Below are 26,595 nucleotides of genomic sequence, written 5' to 3'. Positions count from 1 at the left end.
AAGTAAATTCGAATCGAGGGAGTCATAAAGAGATAGAGAGCCCTAGTCAGAGAGAATGGTTAAATTAAAGGAGAAATAAAAGAAGCCACAAACAAAAACACAACACATTGGAAGCAAATGCTGGTCAGAGAGCGAGAGTTTGACTCATTGGAATAGAACAAAACAAATTCATTACTACACTCTCAGAACTCTCAGAACATGTTGTCTATCTTTGTTGCACACCAACAAAAGTATCTTGGAGATACAATATTTTCCATCTATTGAACTTACCACTCCAACATCAAAGAGCTAGAGAGCGAACGGCCAAGAGAGAAAACAATAAAATGTGCGGAGAGTGAGAGTGTGGCCAACTTTCCAATACGTAAAGAGAGCGGCAAACATGACAGAGGCAGAGGTAAATTTGAATTTCTTGCACTCGTCAGATACTCAGATACTAGTAGACATTGAAACATTGAACTTAGACAGCGGCAACCTAATAATACGCCAAGCAACTCATCAAACCGTATCAGTTCAACAAAAAAAGAAAAATAAACACACACACAATTTTCATGCAAACTAAAAAAATAAAGCAAAGGAAAAAATACTTTAATGTTGTGTAAAATAAAACAAAAGTGAAATAATTAAAAAAATAAATAGAAAAAACATAGGCTGCCGTTAAGAACAAAAAGTTAGCAAGAAAAAATGCTGTGTCCGAGGAACAAAGAAGAAAAGTTTTCAATTTTTTAAAAGAACCCGACCATCATTCGCACTTCAGCCTTTTATCCTGGCAATTGGAATTTGCCAAACCAGAAAAGAAAATTTTTTTTCAATTGAGTTTTGTGTAATTTTTTGCTAAAGAAATTTCCAATTTTTCGGCCGTGTAATGAATGTCGTTGTATGTACAAAGCACAGTGTATGTATGTTTGATCGCGTGTGTGTGTAAGCGAGTGTGAAAAAATAAATAAATGCAAAATTTTGTGTACCCTTAAAAAACCCCTGGTGCGCGCTGCCCTCCCTATGGCCAATGACGGCAACGACAACAACAACAAACAGCAGCACGCCAACCATAACGAAAAGTAAACGAAACGAACGACGGGATTCTGGCTTCCTTCTTCTCATCGCAAACTCGGGTTAATTGAAGAACAAATCAAATGAAATTTGAAACAACAGCAACAACAACAAAAGAGAAAATTTTGAAATGCAATTTTGAATAAAACAAAATAAATTAAAAAAAGTTCCGCTTTAAATTAATGGTTTTTTTGTGAAAATAGTAAAAAATGAAATGAAAATTAGTGGCATAAAGAAAAACAAGTTGTGATGAGGAAATTTGTATCGTTGATATCTTTGAATTGTATCTAAACCCATTTTACTACTCATACAAATGAAACAATTCTCATGTCACGGTTTAATTGGATTGAAGTTGAATTGAGAGCAGCAGTGGCAACAGCAGCAATAACAACAACAACAGCACCACTAACAAAAACAAACGCGCGGCCTTTCAAGTATTCCTGTGGTTTCGGGCTTCGTGGTACTTCATAATAGCAACCATCCAACCAACCAACCAACCTTCCATCCATCCATCTATCCCGACAACGACAAAACGAAAACACACCACACAGAGAGCCGGAGAGAAAGAGCCGAACTGGAAGTGTCGTCTCTGTGTGCCACAAAACTTTGCCGGAGCACAAACCGGACCTTTTGCCAGAGAGTGGCTGAATGCGTAGTGGCTCTTTGGAGCAGCGCAGCATACCACCCAATAGCAGTAGCAGCAGCAACATTCATCCATCATTTGCAAAAGGGAAACACCTTGCCTTTTGTCGGCTGGTGGCCACTACAACACTAGCACTGCTGCAAAAGGCCAAAACACATAGCCAACCAAATCGGGAACTAGTTGGCCAACAAACATAGAACCGAAAACGAGACGAAATTAAAAAAAAAAACAAAAATATCCTCCAAAAGAATTCAGTCGTGATACGATTTGTAACGCGTTTAATTCGTGTGAATCCAAAAATTAAAAAAGAAAAAAATAAAGAATACTGTCCGTGTTCGTTTCGAATCCTTGAAAAATTCTGATTTCCATGTTCGTAATTTATACAATTTGTGCTTGGATATTTGTTTGCTCTTCTTCCTCGTTTGGAGAATTTTTTGAAAATTTCAAAATTTACCAATGATTGTGGAGACGAAGAAGCAGCAGATTTCATTGAGTATGGATTCTCAACCACATCATCAACAACAACGACAACAACGAGTAAGTATATACCTACCTTATCCTTGTAGTCTGTAACCAGTGTTGTAAAGTGTTGCAAATAATGTTGCCGATTTTGAGCGACCAATACCCAAAATAAGAAGGAAATTCTGATTTGATTCATAGTTACACTCCATCGAATGCTCGCAAACACACACACATGTACTCACACTGCCATAATGGCTAAATGCGTGTGCGTAAGTGTCCTTGCCTGGCCTCGTACTTTGCATTATCGTTATGTTCATCGTTCGTCAAGTATTATGTTTAAACAATTATTCCTTATCTGGCATCTGTTGTGTGACGAAGAGCATAAATTTAGCTTGACTAGGATAGACGGACTGGCGGACGGACAGACGAACAGGGGTGCAGTAGCGATGTAGAGTAGTGTAGTCCTTGGTGGGGTGGGTTATGTGTTCTTTTTTGTTGCTGTTGTTTTTGTTTTAAAAAGGATAATGAATGCGGCAAGGTGGGAGTGGAGTTTGAAATTTTTATTTGCCAAAACGGCAGATGAGTGTTGCCGTTTCGAATGTTTGATTAATACAAAACTGAAATGTTTTTCTTTTTTTGTTGTTGTTGCTGTTGAATTGCAAGTCCAAGAAAGGGGGAAAATTAGTGACCGTAACACAGGTTTTATTTGTAAAGAAAAGAATTGCAAATACAATTCAAGGTGAAAGAAAAATTTTCAATCGTTAAGGAAAAATCTACATCTAACTACGAAATTTGTAATTTAAAAGAGATTTAAAAAAATTATCGAGTCTGAGGATATTCTATAAAAATTCGAATAGGGTCAGGAAGTACCTATTTTCTGTGCATAATTTTGGTCCTGTTGTCTTTTTGATGTTTTTTCCACAATTAAAAGAAAAAAACTGTGTACCTTCATTCAGGGTTCCATTTTTTTCTTTGTACTAAGCCAATATCGTGTTCAGAACACGGTCTACAAAAATTCATAGGACAAACTTGCTCCTGATGTATTTTTGAAGCTTTTTTTCAAAAAGTAAACGAAAAACCAATGTAGCTTCATCCATGGTTTCACTTTGCACAGAGCCATTGTCGGGTTCAGAATACGTTCTAAAAAATTCAATATCTATTTAAATTTGAATCTGACCAAAGCATGTATGTAGGGTCTATGGATAAAATAAAGGATTAGTCCATATCCTATTTCACATATAATTTAAATTAGTTCAATTCTAATTTAGAAATTCCTATATTTTGTATGTAATTTGGCAATGTCGGGTACGGAACACGGTCAGAAAAATCCATTGGATAAACTTGGTTCTGATTGATGCTCTTTCCAAAAGGAAACGAAAAATCGATGTACCCTCATCCATGGTTTAACGTTGTACAGAGCCATTGTCGGGTTCAGAACACGCTCCAAAAAAATTCAAAATCCATTTAAATGTGAATATGACCGAAGCCTGTATGAAGGGTCTTTTTCACATGTTACTTAAATTGTTTCAATTCTAATTGGGAAATTCCAATACTTTAATGGAATTTGGCAAATTCCATTAAAGAAGGAATTTTCAATCTTTTTAATATTAATTCGAATATTTTAATTATAATTCAAATCATTCTGTATTTCGAAATATTTTCTTTTAAAATGCGAATTATGTGGTTTATAATTCATGTAATTCCATATGGATTTGGAAAGCATAGGGTAACACACACCTCAAAAAATAAGTGGAGCTTTCCAAAAACAGGTGTTATTTTGATTTTCAAAAAAAAAAAATATATATATATATATTTTTTAGATAAATTTTGGATCGTTCTTTTGCTATGACCACCACCAGCACACCCATAGGACTATATCCTTTTAATATTTTTTCGCTACGTTGTTCCTCGATGTTCTCGATATGATCACAATTCCTATATCTGAGACCTTGGGATTACCTTTCACGTGGCCCCCAAAGAAATAAGTCGGTGGATAATTGTGATCACCTCTTCGAGATATATCTCGATGCTGCAATATTTTCCGTGAAAGAGCAATGATTTGATTTTGAAACCATTTCCCAACAAACAGGCCGTGTAATAAGCGAAATTATTTCACCTGAACTGTCAAAAAATGACTTAATCGTCATTGACTAAATCGTCAATCGTCAGTGTCTATATTCAACACTTTTGCTTCTTGACATTACTACCTCTTCAGTTAAGATGATTTTTCGCTGATATTCCGCATCATGTTCATGCATATCAAGGACCTAACCAGCAAATACACCACCTTATAAGCCTTGCGAAATACGCGATGTAATGAAGTTTGTTAAATGTCCGGTACAAAGACGAATGGAAAACCTTTGGTTAGCTTCAACAGGAATAGCTATTGTTCCTGATCGACGTAGGCGGGTTTTATCTTTTCCAATAGCTCACTGTGTTGTAAAGCATACATTGAATTTTAGACTTTATTACTGTCAAAGAAGCCCAGCTAACATGGGGAGCAGAAAATATCCTGAACGTGCTTTCCACACAATTACCAACGGTGCCTATCATAAGATCCTCGCACAGTTAGAAACCTTGTCAAATATATGGGATTGGTTATACCAATCAGAGCCCTTACATATACGAGGCGTAGGGTGCAAACTCTTTTCATATCTCGCTGACATTAAAACAAAATCAATTTTAATATCCAAATAAAAATCGACCATTTTCAAATATGGAAACCCCATAAACGGCAACATTACTAAGGACTCTCCCTCTGGTTTTATATCTCTATGAGAGTACCAGAAAGAGAGGTAATTTACTCTCTCATATTATTTTCGTTTTGTATTTCCACAAAACGGAAAATTTCCAGTCATTCACAAATGAAAAAAACGAAGAAAAAAACACAAACGAGCAGCACAACATTCTTGCCAAAAAAAGGATAATGAACAGCAACAACAACAAACGAACATAGCTACTTATTTTTGGACACGAATCTCTTTTTCCTTTGACGAAGATTTTATTTCATTTTTTGTGTCTCGAAAAAGTTCCTTGTTCCTCGAATGGCACACACTCAAAATTTGTGTAAATGTGTATGTATTTGTGCGTGTGAGTGTTTGCGTGTCTCCTCTCGTTTTTTGTACTTTTCCAAAATGTTTGAAAGTTGAATTCAATGTTGGTTTTATTTAAATATTTAATGGCTATTTTTGGAAACTGTTTAACTTTCTAGGCGCTTGGACTAACAAAATTAAAAATTTTTTAATAAACCAACACAGCACAGCGGCAGTGGCTTAAACAAAGTGCTGCGGAGTAGATGACAGTTTTACAAAATGAGGTCGTTTGAATAAAAGTTGTTGTTATTCTGTTTTTCATTCTTCTTTAGTTTCCTTTTTGCAACAATCACCCGCCTCACACACACACGCAGTCAAACACAGTTACCACCTTTACCACCAACATCATCGCCGTCCTCGTCATCATCATCATCATAAACATCATCTTTCCAGCACACAGGTCCAGAAATATGCCTGCCGTGAACTTTTTTATGTTGTTGACTCATGGCTCAAGGATACATTTTATTAAAAATCCTTTTTTACACACACACCCACACAATCTCCCCCCAACACTCCCACACACACATACAACCCCACTTAAGTTTCCATAAACTGTGTTTTTTCTTCTTCTTCTTTCTTGTTCTTCTGCTACTTGGTGGGGGTGGCGTGGAGTGGGGGGAGGTTTCACGGGGTCCTGTTTAATTTTGTAGTGTAAACTTGACTATGACAATATTAAACTTGTAGGTTATACCCATGGCCTGGTTCATGTTACAACAACAGCAACAACAACAAAACTTTTCTAAATCTTTGCCAAAGGCAATTTTTTTAATTTCTCCATAATTTTAATTATATTGTAGAGAGACGTAAAAAATATATAAAAAAAGAAATTATGGCATTCGACATTAATCTCTATTTAAGGATAACGGGTTCACCTGGACAAATTATAAAAAATTAATGAAAGAAATGGAAAGGGGGGAAGAGTACTTTTTTAAAGATATTTTAAAGAAAAAAATGAGAAGGTAGTTTGTGGTATAATTAGGAAAAGTGTTTAGTGAGGGAAGATGAATACAAAATGAGAAGTAATTTTGGGGGAACTATTTGGAAATAATCGTAAAAAATAAAAAAAAACATTTTTTAAATATTACATTTTTTCATATAAAATATAAAAAAGTAATATCCAATTCCGTGATGTAATAGAGCTAATTATCTGTATTTTTTAATTTATAATTTTGAATATTTTAAGTGAAAAAATGTTTAACTATTACAAATGTTTCCACTATTTTTGGACTGGCACCAATTGTTTGAAATTTTTTTCTTAAAAATAAATAAATAGAACACGGATGATTCTGCTGTATTAAATTAATTAAATATTTTTTAAACATAAATAACATCCCAGGAAGTGTAAAAAGTAAATTAATTTTGACATCAAACTATGTTAAGAGAACGCATCAATGCTGGTGTGCTGGGCTGCTCAACTTTGGCTGGAACATAGAGGAACATCTATTCCTTTAATTTTCAAATTATATACTGGTCACATATTTTCTCAATTGCCAAATACTCACTTACTTAGCTGGCTTGTGACAGAACATTTTTTCCATAAGCCGAGCATAAAAAAAGCTCAGTCTTGTGCGCAGTTTTCCCAATTTTAAAGACCACAGATGTTGTCTTCCACTTGTCGATGTCCGAGAATAAATCAGAACTCGTGGTTCATTCGATGGCGATATTAACGTCGACGCAGATCGGTCCATAGATCTTTCGCAGAATTTTTCTCTCAAACACTCTAAGTTCCCTTATCTGCTTGTGCAAGTACCCATGCTTCAGATTCATACAACAGTACGGGTAGTATCAGCGTCTTGTAGAGTGCGAGTCTGGCGAGAGGTGGCCTTGTTTTGAAATTACTTACTTAGACATATTCTCTTCTAGATTTCAAAACTGATGTTATTAATATTATTTATGGCGGTAAAATCTTTGACTACCTCGAAGCTGCAGTTTTCAAGTTCCACAGTTGGTCCGAGTCTACTGGACGTCTTGCGTATTGATACCATCAGCTTGGTCTTCTCGTCATTTACTACCAGACCCACTTTTGCAGACTCCTTCCCACTTTGTTTAAAGGTGACTGTTAGCCAAATATACAGTTCTAAATATTAGGGGTAAGAATAATTGGTTTACTGAATCGTTTAGGGTGCAAAGGGTTTTGCATGTCGAATTAAAAACTATAGCAATTCCTTAGACAATTATAATAGGATATTGTCGTACTTAAAACCGTTTCTGGAAAATTTTCCGAAAATATTTTAAAGAAAATAGAAAGTCTTTTCTATGATCTTTAGATTTTTTTCAAATCGGTTAAAAATCAATTTCTGAACAAATGATGTTCCCTTTCAATACTGTTTACTGGACAAATTTGGTAGACTAAAATTTGCAAACCAGAAATTCGAACTTCTGGCTGTTTTGTTAACATATTTACAAATGATTCATTCCCATACTTTTTGCATTATTTTTTTTAAGATTATTAATATATATATATATATATATATATATTAATATATATATATATATATATATTTTTTTTTTTTATGGAAATAAGTATTACATGTAATAAATCTCTAGCTACATATATACACTCTCGTAGACTAAATGACAAGCAATTAATCAAAACAAAAATTACTTTTGTATTCGGCAAAAGTTTTAAATACGAAAATAAATACATAAATAACAAAAAAAAAAGAACAGCATATATATAAATAGACGTACATATATATGACAAGAGTATGAAGAATGAGTTGCAGAGTGTCAAAACAGGTTTCGTCGAGGGCAATCTTTACAGGTTTATTAAAACAAAACAACAACAAAAATAACAAATTGTTCATTTGTGATCTGCTGAAAGATGACAGGCAGTCGGGCAATATGAGTGGATAGATATATAATTGCTGTTATAATTACTCGAACAAAAAATATCGAAATTTTGTTAAAAGGTGTTATTTCTCATTTGTTTATTTCCGTTGTATTCGAACTTGTATGATGAATTGCATTTTGTAGAGTTGCTATTTTAAGTACTTAAAGAGGTCTATAAAAATAGGAATTTATTGATTATGTCTTCCACCACTCAGGGGGGTAATATATTTTATTGTAGAGCTTTTAAGTCTCAACAAAAATTTGTATTGAAATTAATTGCCATATTTGTGGTAATAAATTAATAAACAACAACGACAACAACAACAAGAGGCAAAATATTTGTTTGTTTTACTTTTGGAATGTCAATTTTATGAGGACTTGTAGTAACATGGTATTTGATTTATTGTGTGTATAGTGGATGTTGTTTTTGGTTGGAGGGTGAGGGGAGTGTTATATTAATAAATTATAAGTATTTAGAAAACGAAAATCATATTTGAAAATAATATTCAAAAAATATTACACCCCAGGGAATAAATTCTAAATCTATATGGAAAATAATAGACCAAATGGGTTCTACTCGACACAAGTTGGGAAAATTGGAAGTAGTAGTACTTTGAGGGTGTGAATATAAAATCTCTTTTATTTTATATCATATAATGTTTTCTATTGGAAATAACACTCTTGATCAGAATAAAATCGATGTCCGTCGGTTTGAGTGTTCTATCAATATTTAAGATAGCGCTCTTAAATTTTGAAGACATTGCTGTTACCTCTAGGATGTATGCTATCGCTTTGGTATAACCATCATATAAACATGGAGATTTTGAGACATTATATAGCTGAATTGGCCTAATTTATTATTTTGGGTTCTATATGGTTACCTAACAAAATATTAGTATTGGTCCACTTTTTGGGACTGCAGCCATGTAACGTTACCTCCCAAAGTTCTCTATTTTTGTTTGCTTTTTTTGGATTTTCATTCTGAAATGACCTTACCAAAAATTATCAATGTCAGACCATGTTCCCGTTTAAAAGCCCATATAACTGTATCCCATTTATTAAATATTTTGGGGATTTCGAATACAGGTTTCAATCCAATTTGACTCTAATTTGATATTTTAATATCTGTCCACTAATTATGGTAGTTCACATATGTGCAGATTTTTCAAATAAATGGACTGTAATTTTATATTTTGGATTCTCATTGGATAGGTAATCCCTCTGCCAAAAATTATTAGTATAGACTTAGGATAGGTCCTATATAACTATACCCCCAATATTCGGTACTTTGGGAATGTTTTTCATTTGAATTGGACGACCATCAGAAAGTCAGTGGGTACCGCACCTTTGAGCAGCTCCCATCTTCACAAAGAAGAATTAATTGAATAACTTTTCGGTATCAAGACGTTATCGATGTTTTTTTTTACATATTCTATTTTGTGACTAACGAACCTCAGGATATAAGAGAAATATTTTCATGGATAGTAAAATGTTCTAATCTATTGGATCTCCTCTTGTCCCATTCCTTGTCGCACATTTTTTTTCACAGAAAGAAGCTGTCCTTCATTATAGTAATTAATTTAAAAATTTCCTTTGGCCAGGCTTTGATGCTGCTAATATATATTTTTTGTTCCCTCAGTAGCTGCCACCGTAAGCTCTTAAGATTTATGACCACATTACATTCACTGTCATGTTGGTGGCTCAGCTGCCGCTGCTGTACACCTATTTCGCTAAAGTAGACACCGAAAAAAATAATTTTTTGAATTCACATCATAAATTTCAATTTGCATACCTGAAGCAACAACAGTATCGAATAACACACGAAATATGTGGCTGTAATTGTTATACTACTTCAAACATGACCTCGACCTTTTCCACCCTCTAAAATTGTTTAAACAGAAGTTGAGAGAGAAATAGAGGAGGCAGCTACAACAAAAATCATCAAAATTAAAGTCCTTGTCAGGGGGTTCAAAACTTTATAGTTTTATGATGTAGTTGGAAAAAAAGTTTTTTTTTGTCCACCAGCAAAAAAAAAAAAAAAAAAATATCCTGCACTTTCTCACACAAACTGTGCTCTTAATGGCATTTCCTTACCCCTTCGTGTACAGTATTTATGATTTGCTATGCCATTGAGACCCATATGGCAATGTCTGTCGAGCTGTTGAGTTTGTTTTTCAACCCTTTTTTCGATGTTTCTCTCAATGGCCCTCAGACTTCGACTAATTTTTTTTCGTTCGGCAATAACAACAAAACATTGGTTACTTCCATTACAATTTTTGACTGTTGTCGCCATACTCTAAAGCGAGGTTATGTTATGTGTGTCCCTTTGGTTCTTGTTGGTTCTTTTCGCTTGAATTCATTTGCCCTAATGTGTGCAGTTCAGCTTGGGCACGAGTTGAATAGTTCGTACCACCATTCGTTTCAATATCATTTAATTGAAATCTTTTTTATTGAAATAAAATGAAGGGTTGCCATGAATAATTATGACAAGTAATTTGTGTAAAAAATCTATTGTAATTGATGATTATATTGCGTTTCTTTTTCGGAGCGATTTAAAAACGTTTTAGTGGAGGAAGTGTCAGATTGCGATATGTTACTAGTTGATTGTCGTTAGGTATTGGGTATGTGTTATTAGGGAAGTACAACGATCTGGGATAAATGCATTTTGATAAAAAAGAAAAATAAGTAAATAACCTCACTTCCATAAGCCCAATGCCTGGCATCAGAGTTGCATTTTATATAACAGCAAAGAATATTTCAAAAAGTCCCGAAATTATTGTTCTTCCCTCATGCTTGATTAACATCAAATAATCATTTTCATTTATTAATTAATTAATTGATGTTTATGACTCTTTTAATTTACTTTTAGTTCTTAGCTAGTTCCATTTACAAAGGGGTAATTAATAATTCATTACATGTTATTACATGTAACAAAGTTAAAGTTTAGTGTAATTTTGTGCTGGCTTAATAGTTTGTTATTACCTCTACTTTGTTGTTGTTGTTCTGCTGCCGGTTTGAACTTCTAAAATAAGCGATTAACTGAAGTACAATTTTGTTGTTGTTTTTGTTGGAATGCATTGTTGATAATTTTATGATTTATTTGAAATAGACGTGCTGTACACGATGTTTTGTTGTTGTTGTTCTATTGTCAATATTGTTGATTAATAAACAATTTGAATTCTGATTATTGTCGTTGCTCGTGGGGTCAAATGAGGTTAAGGGAAATCGAATCGAACACAATTTCTATTGGAAACAAAATATGAAATGGCTGTGTATGTGTGTGTGTGGGAATATTTTTTTTCTGTGTTATCTAATCAATTCAATTTGTTGTGGAAAATAAATGTGATGTGATTTTAAACATGTTTAGTTTTGTATATTAAGGGAAAAATTGAGGAAGTTAAAAGCATGTAATCAATAATTAATAAATACATGAAATAAATTTAAAAACAAATGAGTTGGGTTTTTTAATTTCTTAATAGATGGTGTTAACAAAAAACTTAGGATTTTGGAAGAAAAGTTTTCAATAATAAAACTTTTAAATATTAGTATAATTTTACAAGACTTAAATCTTCAATCAGTCAGGTGTCTTTTGTCTACCATAAAACATTACCCGGCATATTCTATAGTTTCTTTTATGTACCATTTTTTGGGCGATTATTTCCGCTTTAGAATAAAACTAGAGGTGTGAAAAAGGAAACTTTACTACACATTTCAAATATTGTATACTATTAAAATGCAATAAAAATAACTTCGTGACTTATGAAATTCTCACATTTTCCGTTTTTGGGGTATTATTTTTTTTATTTTGGCTGCTCATTAATTCCCAACACATACTGAATTTTCAGAATTGAGAAAAACAGGTTTTGCCGAAAAAATATTATTGCATATAGAAATATTATGTTTCAGTTTTATTTTGTGAGATTATTCTAATATATGTTTGTCTTATCGGTGTCGATTTTTTTTGTTTTCGCTGACCTTATAAAGACGAAAAAAATATAATATAAACTTGTAAAAAATGCAATTAAAATCTATTTTTTTTAAATTTATCAAGGTCATATTGAAATTTATAGCTGTGTAAAAAATCTGATTCTTTTTTGGCGAACATCCCAATAGGAAATGGGAATGATTTTTATTAAATCGAAGAGAACTTTCAGATCTCTCAGTCTGTTACATATACGAGAGATATTACACTATTTAGGATAGAGCTTTGAACTTTTGCATATACATTGCTTCCAGTGTGTTTGGTATTAAACATATATCTATTTTTGATAGGTTGGAACGATTTGAAATAAATATCATATAAAAGGGTTTCGGGGACGCTGATTATGATTCTGCAAGGGTGGATCGAAAATGACGGCCAATTTTTTTAAACTTGAATTAATCAAATTTGTTTTGATTTTGAAAATCAAATAAAATGAATCCAAAAGTGCAGATCAAACATGAGAAGAAATAAAATATTTATTTTCTTTCTTTTATGTATTATGACATATCTTATATACATTTGAAATATAGCCGATTTTTTGAGACCCATATGACAATGTCTGTCGAGCTGTTGAGCTTGTTCTATCCTTTTTACGATGTTTCTCTCAATGGCCCTCAGACTTCGACTCAAGTTTTTTTGCTAGGCAATAACAAAATGCCGAATAATGGGGAGTTTACGACATATGACAACTAATTTGGTTAAAAAATGCGCTAAAAATCCCCAAAAACCAAAAATTGTTTCCTTATATGGGGGCTACCTCAAATTGTGGACCGCAATTGAGCATTTTTGGTGGAAATATATTCTACACAATGCGAACCCAAATTACAGCCAATTTGGTTGAAGGTGAGACTAATATCTTCCCAATTTATCAACAGCATATATGTTCGTAAAACTCAATTAATGATTATGAATGGTCACAGACAGTCGAAAATTCTGGACAGAGAACATATCAAGTCATCGATTGATGCTCTGACACCGCCTGGCACTATGAGTTATAAGTACGAAATTGTTGATGATTATCTTGAAATTACTAATTATTTTCACTTATATTCCATCTGTTTAATTGACCGTCATTTCATGTTAATATTTTGACACATGTCAATGTTTTATAAAGATGTTTAAATATAAATTATATTTACAAAAAAAAAAAAAAATGAAATTTTGACCTCATATCATTTGTTAATCGTGACCCACAATTTTATAAAATATTACTTTATGGTCGCAATTTATTGTCGTTAACAACATTAGACAGACATGCATGGAACCCAAATTGATATTTCTCTGAGTTACAGAGCTAGGACCGCCCTAATATACCCCCTCCATTACATACTAAAAGACAAAAAATATCTATCTGTTGATAGTTTTAACTTTTTGCATTTACAACCATAAAAGCGAACAACAATGACGGCGACAACACATCATCATTGGCCCATTGTCCATCGTCTATCGGATGGCGTCATCATAATGACGATTATGATGACCATTATTATGGTACACCACTAAAGTACTTATTGTTGTAAAATATTAATTGAATGAATGTGTAGTACTTGGGGCCAAACGTGTTTTTTGTTGGAGGCATATTTTTCCTTTGCTGTTGATTATTTTATAGTTGTGGCCCACAACTACTGTCGCTGACTTCCAAAAGATATGGACAAAAACATAGACTCACAACCATACAAAAAACATTTACACAAATTTACCACCTTCCCCAGGATTCTGATTAAAGTGTGGAAATGACAGACAAATGTGAATGATGGGCCATGACGGCGAACCACAACTTTGACTATGCATAACTATAATAATAATATTATTATGGTCATGTCTGTCTGTCGCAACGACTTTCCTTCTGTCATCGTCATAGTTGCCTGGCATTTTGCTGTTGACGTCGCCCTAGCTGGTGTTGATATCATCATCATCATCATCGACTGATTTCGGTCGCAGGAAAAAAATGTATTAAAAAATTCATGAATACACGAAACATGCATAAAAATGTTATTTTTTAATGAGCGGTTGTTTATTTTTATATACCCCCACCCATTTTTTCGCTCACTCGCTCCTCATTCGACCGTTCGCGAAATGTGTTAAATTAATATAAAAATAATGAATTAAAAGGTGATTATTAAATGGCTGCATTTAACAATGCAAACACACATTCGCACTCTGCGACGCCATGACACACTTCGTCGTTGTTAATAAAATATTCTTTACTCTTTTATTATTAATAAAATTAAAAAGTTATTTAACAAACCAAACCAAAGCGAAAATTCTGGTCATTTACGTCATTATGTCACTCCCATTCCAAACAAAAAAGCGGGGATTATGAATTGCAGAGCTAATAATGCCATTTTACCTTGATGATGATTATGATAATAACGGTTATGATGATGATTTTGCTGTTGATGGCTTGTTGCATTGCCAATTCCATTTGCCAAAAGTTGATTTTAAAAAGTCCGTCCCTTGCCAAAAACTGAAAGAGACTCTGTTTTGACCTTTTCCATCGTTGTTAACTACTTTGTGTAGTTTGTCTGGTAGAAAAATGATTGGTTCTTTTTCTTGCTTTTTATTTCTTTAGTATTTAATTATTTCTTTATCATTATTAAATAATAATAAATTATGTTTGAAAATTAAAGAAAAATATTAACTAATTAGATTTAGTTATGGAAGCTGTTTTATCAATATCGAGTATTTTTGGCAACACTGCGAAACAAAATTTTAAGAATCAAAAATTAATTTAAATGTGAAGATAAAAAAGATAACCCAAATTCGGAAAAATTTCGATTTTTCCGACATCTCGGAAAGAGAAAATGAGAAATGTTTAATGTTAATATGAATTCCAAACCTTTAATAGCTTTTACAGAATCTCTTTCCAAGAATTTCGATTTTGTCGATAATTTTGTCGAAAAATCAGAAAAAAACATTAGACTTTTATCAGGTATTTTAATCAGAGAACACCTCAATTAATATATTAGGACCGAATTTGGATCCTAAAAAACTCGTTTAAATTTGATTTAGATTTTGTTATATTTTTAAATCGGTCTATAAATCGCACTATGAGCCAGAGATCCCATTTTTCGACCATAAGTAGATCAGTGGGTTTATGAAATGAATAAATATTCGAATAAATTTCGCTCACGCTAATTACGATTCTGCAAGAAAAATAAAAATCAATAGGGTTGACCGAAAATGGCGATCAAAAAGTTTTTAAATTTAATTAATGACATTATTTTTGAACACGTTTTGTAGAGCTATGGTCACTGATTACAAAAACCTAATAACATGATTTCGAAATGACGGAGCAAACATAGGAAAAAATTAAATATTTAATTTCTTAGCAGTATTGAAATAACAAAGCATAAAATCGATTATTTATATATTGTGGACATAATACTAAGGCCATCTTAATAAGATTTGAAATATAGGCGGTTTGGTTGAAAACCGAATTAATGGGGTCCGTTAATATGGGGCCTACCCCGAAACTTAAGCCAATATTAATAGTTTTTGGTATGAAGATTTTACACCCAATGAAAACTCAAAATACTAAATGCCAATACAAATTGGGTTCCTGACTCATAATGGAATGGATCGAATTGTGGTTGTTGTAACAGTCCAACAATTAGCTGATGTGACAGACGTTGGGCGAGTGAGACTCAGGTCGCAGACCTCTCTCTCTCTTGGTTTGCTATGAAGTTAAAAGTATTGTTAAGACTCACGATGTTAAATCCAAAATCGAAGCGAAAACTTTGATTTATCACCGAATTCGCAAAACAGTTTGAATTTTGGTTATGTCATTAGAGAGTTTAAGTTCTATTTTTAATGGGTGTTTAGTCAGAACACTAACACAACTTCAATTGGTGCAAATTTAAATCCGAAATTTTAGATGACATTCGATCGAAGTTTTCAAATTGTATTTAAGCCACTCTTGCATTCCCCTTTAGCCACCTATGAGTATTTTTTTCTGATGCATGGTGTGAAGGCTTCGTTCCAAACCGAACATACACCTTTAATTTTTGTCATAGCTTTCAATTCAATTTGCCTTTGGCTGACATGAGGTTTGCATCCCTCTTCTTCTTCCTCTTCCTCCTCCTCATCTACTTCGGTTAGTATTAATAACTATAATTTGCATTCATGAAAAGAAAATGACCAATACTGGTATTACTGCTGCTGTTATTGTTGTTGTCGCTTCTGCTGCTGCTCATGTTTATAGTACATTTTGAGTAGTTATTCATAAATTCATATGTATATTTAAATAATAAAACCAACAGCCCAACCAACAATCAAACCGAAGCGATAACAAACCAACCCAACCAACATTCGATTGAAATGTTCGAAACGAGCTGGGTGGGGAGTGATACGTGTGTGTGTGACAACGCAATAACATTTCACACCTTTTCAGGGCAGAGGCTATCATCATCATCGTCATCGTCAAGTATAACGCAAATCCATAAATGTATATTATTGTATGGTTATGTATGTGTTTCGTTGTGTCACCACTGGTGCATTTTCAATAAAGAATGGGCAAATTAAAACGAGCAATTGAATAGTGCGTTTCACAAATATGGCCACGGCTTGTCACTGTACTCCACCGTTGTTGTTCTTGTTGTTGTCATTTATGGCTGTACAATTAATTTAAAAAAAAAATAATAATAATAACAATATTAAATAACATTACAGTCGCCGCCGTGTGCTGCACACCTGCAGTCCAGGTGTCCACAGGTGAATGCACGACAACGGATGCATCGTAAATGGTCATCAAAAGCCACCGTCCGTCATCGTCACGTTTAAATCAAATTTTCTGTACAATTTAATCAGATTGAACTCTGCGTGACAAAAATTGTGCCACTTTAGTGAATTATTTATTTATTTGGTTTTAAATGTTTGGCATTAAATGTGTGGCGGTTGTTGAGGTGGATTTTTTTTATTATTATTTAAGATTTAATGGAATTTATATTAAAACATTGTGCAGAGGAATAATTGTATTTTTTTGCTGGGTGGCGTCAAGTGAGGAATTTCAGAAAAATTCGAGATGGAAACATGTTCAGATTCCTTGTACTTTATTTTTTGAAAATATTAAAATATAGTTTCGTAGTTCGGGGTTAATGAAATACTGAGCAATATTGGGTCTGAATTGAATATGTATTCATTATGGTTCTTATTTCCTCCATATGCAATTATTAATTAAGGCGATGAGGGATATGTTATTAATTATGTTTCACATAAAATAAATTTGTATTTATACCCATTGAATTATATTCACTTCCTTTTCTCTCTTAAAAAAATTCATATTTCTTCTATTATAAAATTGCCTGTTGTGTGATCATCAAGTGTGATTCTGTGAATAACAGCTAATCTGAAATATTTGCCTTAATACCACGAATAACTAATTAAATGGGTGGATAATTTCCAATATGTTTGTGCTTTAAACACAATGCAAATCTCCCCGCCCCCTCCCAAAAGAGAGCAACCCATTTTCATTATCACATTGCAATTAAAAGATTATTACATACCCAATTCAGGGGTGAGGAAATAGGTTTTCAATTACATGCCCTCATCAGAAACGGGTGAGAGTAAAATATGTAGCAATGTATGTATTTTCAATTTCCAAACTTACAAAACAATATTGAAATGAAGTAATTAATATTTTCATTATAATTACATGGACAAAAAACCCCCCAATACATTAGACTAGAATATGTTAATAACAGTGTTCTAGAATCTCAATGTTGTCAATGATTCTCTCTATCTCTATCTCCCTCTCTCTCGCCTTTACTCTACTACTCTAATAATTATGTCAATTGAAAATATGGCGCACAACCACCATTTATTTTTAATAATAATAACAACAACGACACCAACAACAACCGTTATAACAATAATGACAGCTCTTAGACAAATCAAAAGTTTTACTTGTCAACACTGACATCTGTCAATATGTATGCACACAAAATACATATATGTCTATGTGTGCGTTTGTATCTCAAAAGAAAAATTGTTTTTAGCGGGCTGGCTCCTTTAACTGAGACAATATAATTAAATTTGTCATTTTTTTTATTCTTATTGTTGTTGTTTTTGATTATTATGACACACATCCATACATACATGCCAGCTGTCATTATTTTCTGTTCCCAACATATTCTCCTCAATTGTCTGATAGACGACAATCATCACACAAGATAAGAGGCGTTATTTGTCAACAGTAGTTACACACAAAAGACTATAAATTTTTATTTTTATTACAGGTGGTGGTACAGGGTTTTTACTACAAGGAATAACATTATTTTTCAAATAGATTTTTATCACAATATATTGAAGTGGGAAGGAAATTAGAGATTGAGGAGTAAGAGAGTTTTGAAATTGTGTGGTAAAATGGCATAACTTTTAGAAGAAAGGATATGTCGTCTCATACATACAACTGCTGAAGTTGTATATGAACAATTTCTGCAAATTATGAACATAATAGTACGCCAATTAGAATAACAAATTGTACTTGCGGTTTTGGACTACGTTAACTAAAATTTTTACAACGGATTTTTAGTACAACAAAACGCTATAAAAATCTATCCGATTTTTCATAAAAACTATATTTGAACAAATATTAGGGTTTATAAAAAGGGATTTTGAAGACATTATCCAAACATGAATTCAAGAATTCTATTTGCATAAATTTCCTTAAATTATCATTAAAGGGCCTGTCCTAATATCCTTTCTTAGCTTTCGTTCATTGACCAGCTTCCTTTGTTTCTCTTCTTGAAACATTGCGTTCTGCAACTGGCCTTTCACATAAAAAAATCCTTAAAAAAATTAGCAATTATAGCATTACACATAATCGACCATAGGGTATAATTTTAATATTGGCGGGAGGTTTTAGCTTTACTGCAATAAATTCTTTATATCCCATTGTAAAAAAACATCCACGCCGGCTGGTAACTACCACAACTGACGAATTATTTAAAATTACCGTGGCGTGTTTGTTGGACTTTAACACAAAGTGTTTTGTTGTATTTTTTATTGGCTCTCATCATTCAATAATATTCATTGATATTAATCTTGTATTTTGTTATGCGACCGACGAGCGTCATCATTCACCGCTCACTGGCCGAACCATAGATAGATAGGCCGGTCATGCCACAAGAAGATAGACGACTATCACACAAAAATGAACGAATGAGCCCTTAGGATGTTTAGTGGCCATTAATCTTTAATATCTTAAGTGTACAGGTACACAAATACACACACACACACACAGGAACATAGAATAATATGGCCTACAATAAATGGCCAGGAACCGCAACGAACGAACGGCAACAACATGAACTCTACAACACTTCAATTAAGGCTATGAAATATTTTAAGTTACAGCATAATTGCAAAACAGATAAACAGAGGATGAGAGAGAGACGGAGGTGGCAAAGGGGAGGGGTGCAGAGGGGAGAACAAAAAACCAGAAACAAAAAAACGCAAAGGCAAAATAAGCCAAGATATGAAGTGAAATGAAAGAAAAATAAGAATCCATTTAAAAAAGAACCAGAGTAATAACAATAAAATATGTCAGAGCTATTCTCAGAGTACCAACAGCACAGCAGCACCACCACCAGCAGAGGAGCAACGACACCCAGCCAGCAAACATGAAATACAAACATTTTGCTATTAAGGTCGGTCGGCCGGTCGTTCGGTCGTTGGTAGACAAGCATAAATACAGCAACAACAACATTACTCTCACTTTAAATATTAACTAAAAACACAAGAGAAACAGACCAGACCCCAGTTATGGTTCGTTCTCACATGCAAAGAGCAGGATAATCAGCCGCAATAGCAGCAGTAGGAATAGCCTGCTTTATTGTAGTCAAGAGCCGCATATTCAACATATCTATATGGATGTGAATAAATGAAACTCATTCACTCGCTCGCACGCTCACATCACCACACATTGGCATGCAAACACAACACACTCACACACGGACAGACAGGAGCATAACGCAAACATTAAAGGACACATATGGACGCACAAATTTAACACAAACATACACACACGCTCTTCAAACATTTGGTGTGGCATTAACCAATTTTTTACATGTGTTTATGTTTCGCATTTTGTTATCCTTGTTGCCCGAGACTGTTGTTGTTGTTCGGTTACGTGTCCTTTTTTGGGATATTATTAAGCATACACATGCAAACAAACGAACGAACGACTGAACGAACAACAATATATAGTCAATGTGTCTGAGTGACTGACTGGCTGCTTGGCTGGAATGTACCCCCCTGCATGTCTGTGCATACTCTTCGTATATGGGTAATTCCATGGAGATTGCTTAGATAATCTCTCTTTCTAAATTTTAATAGTTTGACATGCACAGAATTGGAAAAAAGGTCAGTTTTGTATTTTAGGGATTTTATGGTTATTTTTTCAGTTTTCCCGTTTTTTTTGCAGATTAGTTCAGCAACTGCGGTTAGTTAGTTATTTGTGTAACTGTGTGTGTGTGTGTCTGTCTGTTTTTTAATTTTGTGGGCATTTCACAGTCTCTTGACAATTCGTTTAAGGGTTCATGTCCTTCATTGACCTTTTTATGTCTGTTTGTCTGCGTGTGTGTGTGAAAACTTTCAAAGTGTATATTATGTTACCATCGGATATGTATATTAGTTTGCGGTTTAATAATGTCGATAATTTAGTTGTGTTCGGTTTTTTATTTGGTTTTTGTTTGTTAATTCCCTAAATAATTTTACAATGCCCATTGGTCGGTTGTTCATAGCAATGATGAGGGTGTGTTGTGTTGTTGGCAAATTATTATTGTTCGTCTAAAAAAAAAACTAGGGGATTTGTTGGGTATCAACTAAAATAAACAGTATTATTGATGTGAAAGAACAAACTATTCAATATGGATTTGTAGTGTCTGGTCCTAAGATAAATTAGTAATCCTCTTTTTTTTCAAATTGATACTGATGATGATGTTAAATCGCACCATTTTATGAAATTTGGGGAAGGGAAAGAAAGAAAAAAGTTCAATTTTTAGTTTCTTTTTTTTTCAGAAGGAAACAAGATCGCCCTCATAGTTTCTTAGAGGTATGCAGGTGTATTGTAGTTAAATTGAGATCTTAGGAAGCAAAAAATTTCACCAAAAATTTTCCTTCGTATTACATTACCGCTGATTGTAAATACATTTTTGACAGCATATCATCACGATAAAAAATCTTCCTGTTTAAAACTGTGGGTCGATTTTGGTACGCCAAGGTGGCGATTAAAAATTTTTAAGGTTTTGGTCACCATCGTATCAAATGCTTCCGTCCATAAAAAGTCCGGTTTGTGTAAATGGTGTACCAAAGACCCAATGTCAGTCCGATTGACACGAAGTTAAGCAGGACGAAGTTAAGCAAAGACGTGTGTCAATTTTGCTTTAGTGGTGTCAGATAGGTATGGTCCGTTTGACGAATTTTTAGGTTTTCCACTGTCAAATAGTTGTAAACCTCAAAAACGTCACATACGTGTATAAAATGTAAGAAATGTAGTTTCTGATGCACCATCTCTGGGATCAGATTTCGATATTGCTTCCACATATATTTCGTTCGATTTTATGTAAAAGGGGTACAAAGGAGCTTTATCTGTTTGATTGACACGAAAGTTTGCAGGGCTAACTGAATCCATATATATTTTCGACCGATTTTATGTAAATGGCGCCCGAATGTTATAAATTCAATCTAATTGACACGATTGTTTTCATAGTTCAGATAGTTCAGTTCAGGCTCGAAAATTGAATGCACCGAAAATAAAGCGGAATCATTGCATGAGGGTACTTAAAATAATTACCTATTTTTAACATTTTTATACCCTCATCAATGTCTAATAGAAATTTGGGTTTTAGACCCCATGTTTCTTTGGACCAAATCCGTTTCAGACAATTTGGAGTTGATTTACAAATGTCCGGCTGGTGAGCACGATAACTCTCGAAGGAAGTAACTGATTTCCTCCAATCTTTGAAAATCGTAATATTTCTTCCTTTTTTAATTGTTTGAGAAGGAGTTGTTGATTTACGAATAATCTGGAATTTCAGTATCTTTGGTAGAAAAATTGTGGTTAAACCTTCAAAATATCGAAAATCAGGGGGCTAAGTCAAAACGTGACAATACATCGAAGAACCGGTGGAAAGATATTTTGCATCCTTCGAGAACCCTGAATTTCAAATTACAGATACTTTTGTGGGAAAATCCTTTAAAATACTGAAATTCTGTCGAAATTGGGAGCTTTATCAAAACTTGATTCATATAGAATATTCATCGAAAATACGTTTGACACCATCCAAGAACATGGCTTGCAAAGTTATAGCCAATTTGGTTGGCAATTGCAGTTAACACCTACAGTATAGCGAAAATGGTCCAGAACCTGTATATAGGGACTATTTAAAAAACTGACTTGAATTGAAAATGTTCTGGCAATATTTTGTTCAAAATCCAAAATCCCAGAATGACAACCTTCTAAATACAGATAATGGGGATGAATATGTAATGTAGGCTTTGTCAAAACTTGGATCGATATAGAACATTTTCTGTAAAGACCGTTGCCAACCTCCATGAATCAGGAATGCCTCATTGCAGCTCCGTTAATTGGAAAATGCGGCAAAAATCTTTAAAAACCGAAAATAATGCGGGACCTGTATAAAGGGACTATATCAAAAAATGAACATACATTAAAATTGTTCTGTAAATACGTTTTTCAATCTCCAAGAACTCAAGAAAATGCGCCTTAGACTTTCAAAATATCGAAAACGCGGGACATTTATAAGAGACCTATGTCAGAACATAGACCCAAATTTTTAATTTTCAGCATAGAACTATGTCAGCCCTTTTGGATAGCAAATGCCGCCAACACTCTTTGAAATACTGAAAATGGTATGGCATCGTTAAATGTGAGCTATACCAAAACGGGGGCCAATACATTTCATTTGCAATACCAAATATCGTGGGAGTAGTAACAATGCAAAATGTTAAAGATATTGCGATTTATATCGTAATATCAACAGGCAGACGAACATGGCTAAATCGAACGAAGAATTTTATACTGTTCAATAGTATCTAATTTCTGGGGCCTCGAGATTTTGCTGAACATTTAAAATATTTTTCACATCATTTCCCAATATTTATTTCCTATAGATTCTACTTTGGATTTTTATCCACTGACATGTTCTCTACGAAAAAATTTTGGAAATATCTCACATATGTATATCTTACATCTCCCCCTTTCGTATCCTTCAATAACTTAAGTAATAAACGGTGTGCCGGTGTGTTTGTTGTGTACCCTGCATATGGGTATGTTTATTTATTTGTGGATATCCTGTATAGTTGTGTGTGCTTTAGTTTATAGTTTATTTATATTGACTCCTGGTTTTATCATCAACAATTTACACATGAGAGTTTAGTTGTTGGTGTTTACATTTTGTTTTTGGGTGAAAGGGGGGTGAAAGTGGTAGATATTTTGTTAGAGGATGAGGACGAGGGAAACTTAAGTGGCGTTTTACAACAAATAAAAAATTGGGCAAAAATAGATATAATAATAACACTCGCACACACACACACACACATCGAAAACCCAAAATCCATAAAAAATGAACTCTTGAAACTATTTCCATGCGAACACCACTTGAAAATGGACATTGTCATACCTTTAGGATAAGTTATGGATGCAACTAAAAACCAAAAAACAAACACATTATATACATCTTCTAGTTTTTATTTTTCTTGTACGGGTTTCTCCACATTGTGCCAATGGCTAGTAGTTTTTGTGGTATCCAGTTCAAGCCTTTGCATAGTTTCTTATTTTCATTTTTTTTTTTTTGGTTAAGGTGAATAGTTTTTTGTCCAGTTTTGTTTGCTGTTGATGTTAAAGCTGTTGCTACTGCCGCCTCTCCTACTTTTTTTGTTCAGTGTTTTGCTTACATCGTTTGTTCTATTCTCTTCTCATATAAATATAAATTATAGATAAACATGCAAACATAAATTTTCACCCTGTCAGGTGGTCGTTTATGTTTGCTGTTCTGTTGTCTTATGACGATGGCCGGTCGGTCGGTCGGTCGGTCGGTCGGTCGGTCGCTCGTATTTCAGAACAACAGCAGACAACATCGACAACATATAGGCCCAAAAGCAACAAAATGAAAGAAAGACAGAACAAAAAACTAAAGAAAATGTGATCCCATTTTTCGTAAATATTACTTAACAGTTTTCCACACAAACAACAACAACAGCAGATAGATATCTGTTCCATGTGTTGTTGTTCGGACACACGTTGAGTTGTAGATTTGCCAGCTTGTAGATTGTGTATGCAGATGGATGGGTTGTTGTATCACAGCTATGACCATCCTCTTTACAACATTTGCCTATTTCTGCTGCTGTTTTCTATTTAATTCGTTATTGGTGTTGCTGTTGTTCTTCTTGTACTGTTCCTGCTGTCTTTTTATTTTATGATAAAGTATTTTCTTTGTAATTTATTTTATTTTCTTTCTTCACAGCTTTCCCCCATTTTTATTTTCTGATCGATGTTGATTGTTTAAAAAAAGAATGTTGAAATTTCCGGTAAATCACTTCTGAGATGAATGCGAACCAAAATACAGATATACACCACACGTGTAGTTAATTAATTTCTTTCCAATCATGATTTTTATGTGTTCTTGGTGTTTGGAAATTAGTTTAATCTATTAGCGCCTCAGAAGATAATTTGCCTTCTCTTCAGATTTGTTTAGAATATATTTGGTATAGGAGTTTTATTGTTATTTAATACACAAAATAGTGGATAATGTGTGTACGTATATTATGTGGTGGAGGAATATTAATAAAAAAATATTCTTCGAAAAAAATAGGAATTGATTGAATTTTCAGGTGTTAGTCCAAAATTATTTTCTAGAAGATGTCTTAGTATTATTTTATTGTTAGTCCTATGGCTTTTTCATCACAATCGTGTGACTTTGTTAAGGAATCGGATTAAGTTATATATCGCAGTTGGATAATAATTATAATCTGTATTTTGTTTACATCGACTCAGTATATCCTCATTGTTACTTTAACACCAAAAATATAATATTTTCAAAATCACTCTCGGTGCAAATTCTTCGTATGGTATGGATGGTATATTAAGATTTAACCTTTTCTGTTTGTAACTCAAAATAACTCGTTTGTAACTGTAACTCGAAATAATCATTTCCAACCCTATAAATGTCCGTCTGACTGTTGAAATCATTCTAGCATATAAACAAATTGAGAAATAACGGCAAAATTTTGCATAGATCTGTCTTTTCTTTGCAGACAGATCAATTTCGGAGATGGGCAATATCGGTCCACGTTCAGGCACATGAGTTCTTGGGTTCGCGTTTTTTAACCGAACTCCCTGAAAATTGGTTTATTGGATTCTTATTGGGTACGAACCCCAAAAACCCTTCGGAGTTCTTGAGAGCATTTTTTAAACGAATTCACTGAAATTTGGTACATTGGGTACTTATTGTATATTAAATCTCTTCACTAAAAAATTATGAATATGTATTCACTATTTCGGGTAGCCCCCATATACGTATCACCGAATTTTCGGTATTTCTGCTGAAATTTGGTACATTGGATTCTTATGATACACTAAATCTCTCCACAGAAAATTATAGAAATAGATTCACCCTTTCGGGAAGGCCCATATTACGGTAGCCCCAAGTTTTGGGGGGTTTTAAGCACTATTCTCAATTGAATTCGTTGTATTTTGTAATCATTCTATCTGTTGTAATCATACAACCTTCGGAGGATATCGAGATAAAAAATATCGACCCGCATTTAGGCCTCACACGCGGATTTTTAATATTTAACATGCTTTTTGTGATGCAAAAATGTTAGGCTCGAAATTGAGCTACATCAGTTCTCAATTAGACATAGCACTTCATATGATGATATATCCAAATGTTCAGCAATTCCTACACGATGTAATAAATATTGGCCCCGTCTTAGATATAGCCTACAGGGACGCATACAAAACATTTTTTTGCAATGAAAATTTTCATATTGAACCAGCAGTCACCACCCTACATCCCCGACATGAAAAATTCCGTTTGACGATTTTATACGAATGTCCCATCCTACCACGCGTTGTCAATATCAGTCAACCTTCTAGGATTCTGAGATTTTAGGAAAAATCTTCATTAAAAAAATTACTGACATATGTATTTGGTGTTCATTACGATTACAACAAACTCTTGTTGCAATTGTTGGTATAGGTATACTTTTTGCTATGTTCCCTATATTTTGATTTCAAGTAACTATGAGTATATCTATGGTGAAGGGTATTCAAAGTTCGGCCCGACCGAATTTAAGGCATTTTTCACTTATAATAAAATAACCCGTAATCTGTACTTGGGCATTTTTATTTGATTTTATTTTTTATTGAGGGACATATATTAAAATTTATTTTTATATTCATTGAATAAGACCCTGGGAAGTTTCATAGCTAAATATAAAATTAAGTATTTCAAAATTTGTTTTTATTAAATAACACATGCCTGAAATTATTATTCCAACCTCTTAAAATT

The 26,595-nt window shown here is 33.5% G+C and overlaps 1 protein-coding gene across 1 annotated transcript in view; it reads left to right on the top strand.

Moving 5' to 3' along the window:
- The first annotated feature begins 2,146 nt into the window (after positions 1 to 2,146).
- Positions 2,147 to 26,595, top strand: part of LOC133333366 (uncharacterized) — a 93,215-nt gene continuing 68,766 nt past the window's right edge. Inside the window, exon 1 of the mRNA XM_061541677.1 lies at positions 2,147 to 2,227. Within this exon, the coding sequence (XP_061397661.1) occupies positions 2,147 to 2,227 (81 nt within the window). The remainder of the gene's footprint in view (positions 2,228 to 26,595) is intronic.

This window comes from Musca vetustissima, unplaced genomic scaffold (assembly GCF_032173495.1).
Source record: "Musca vetustissima isolate MV318-11 ecotype Yass unplaced genomic scaffold, APGP_CSIRO_Mvet_v1 utg6724, whole genome shotgun sequence".
NCBI classification, from domain to species: Eukaryota; Metazoa; Arthropoda; class Insecta; order Diptera; family Muscidae; genus Musca; species Musca vetustissima.
Note: the sequence above shows the minus strand (reverse complement) of the source record. Positions and strands in the feature narration are given on the sequence as shown.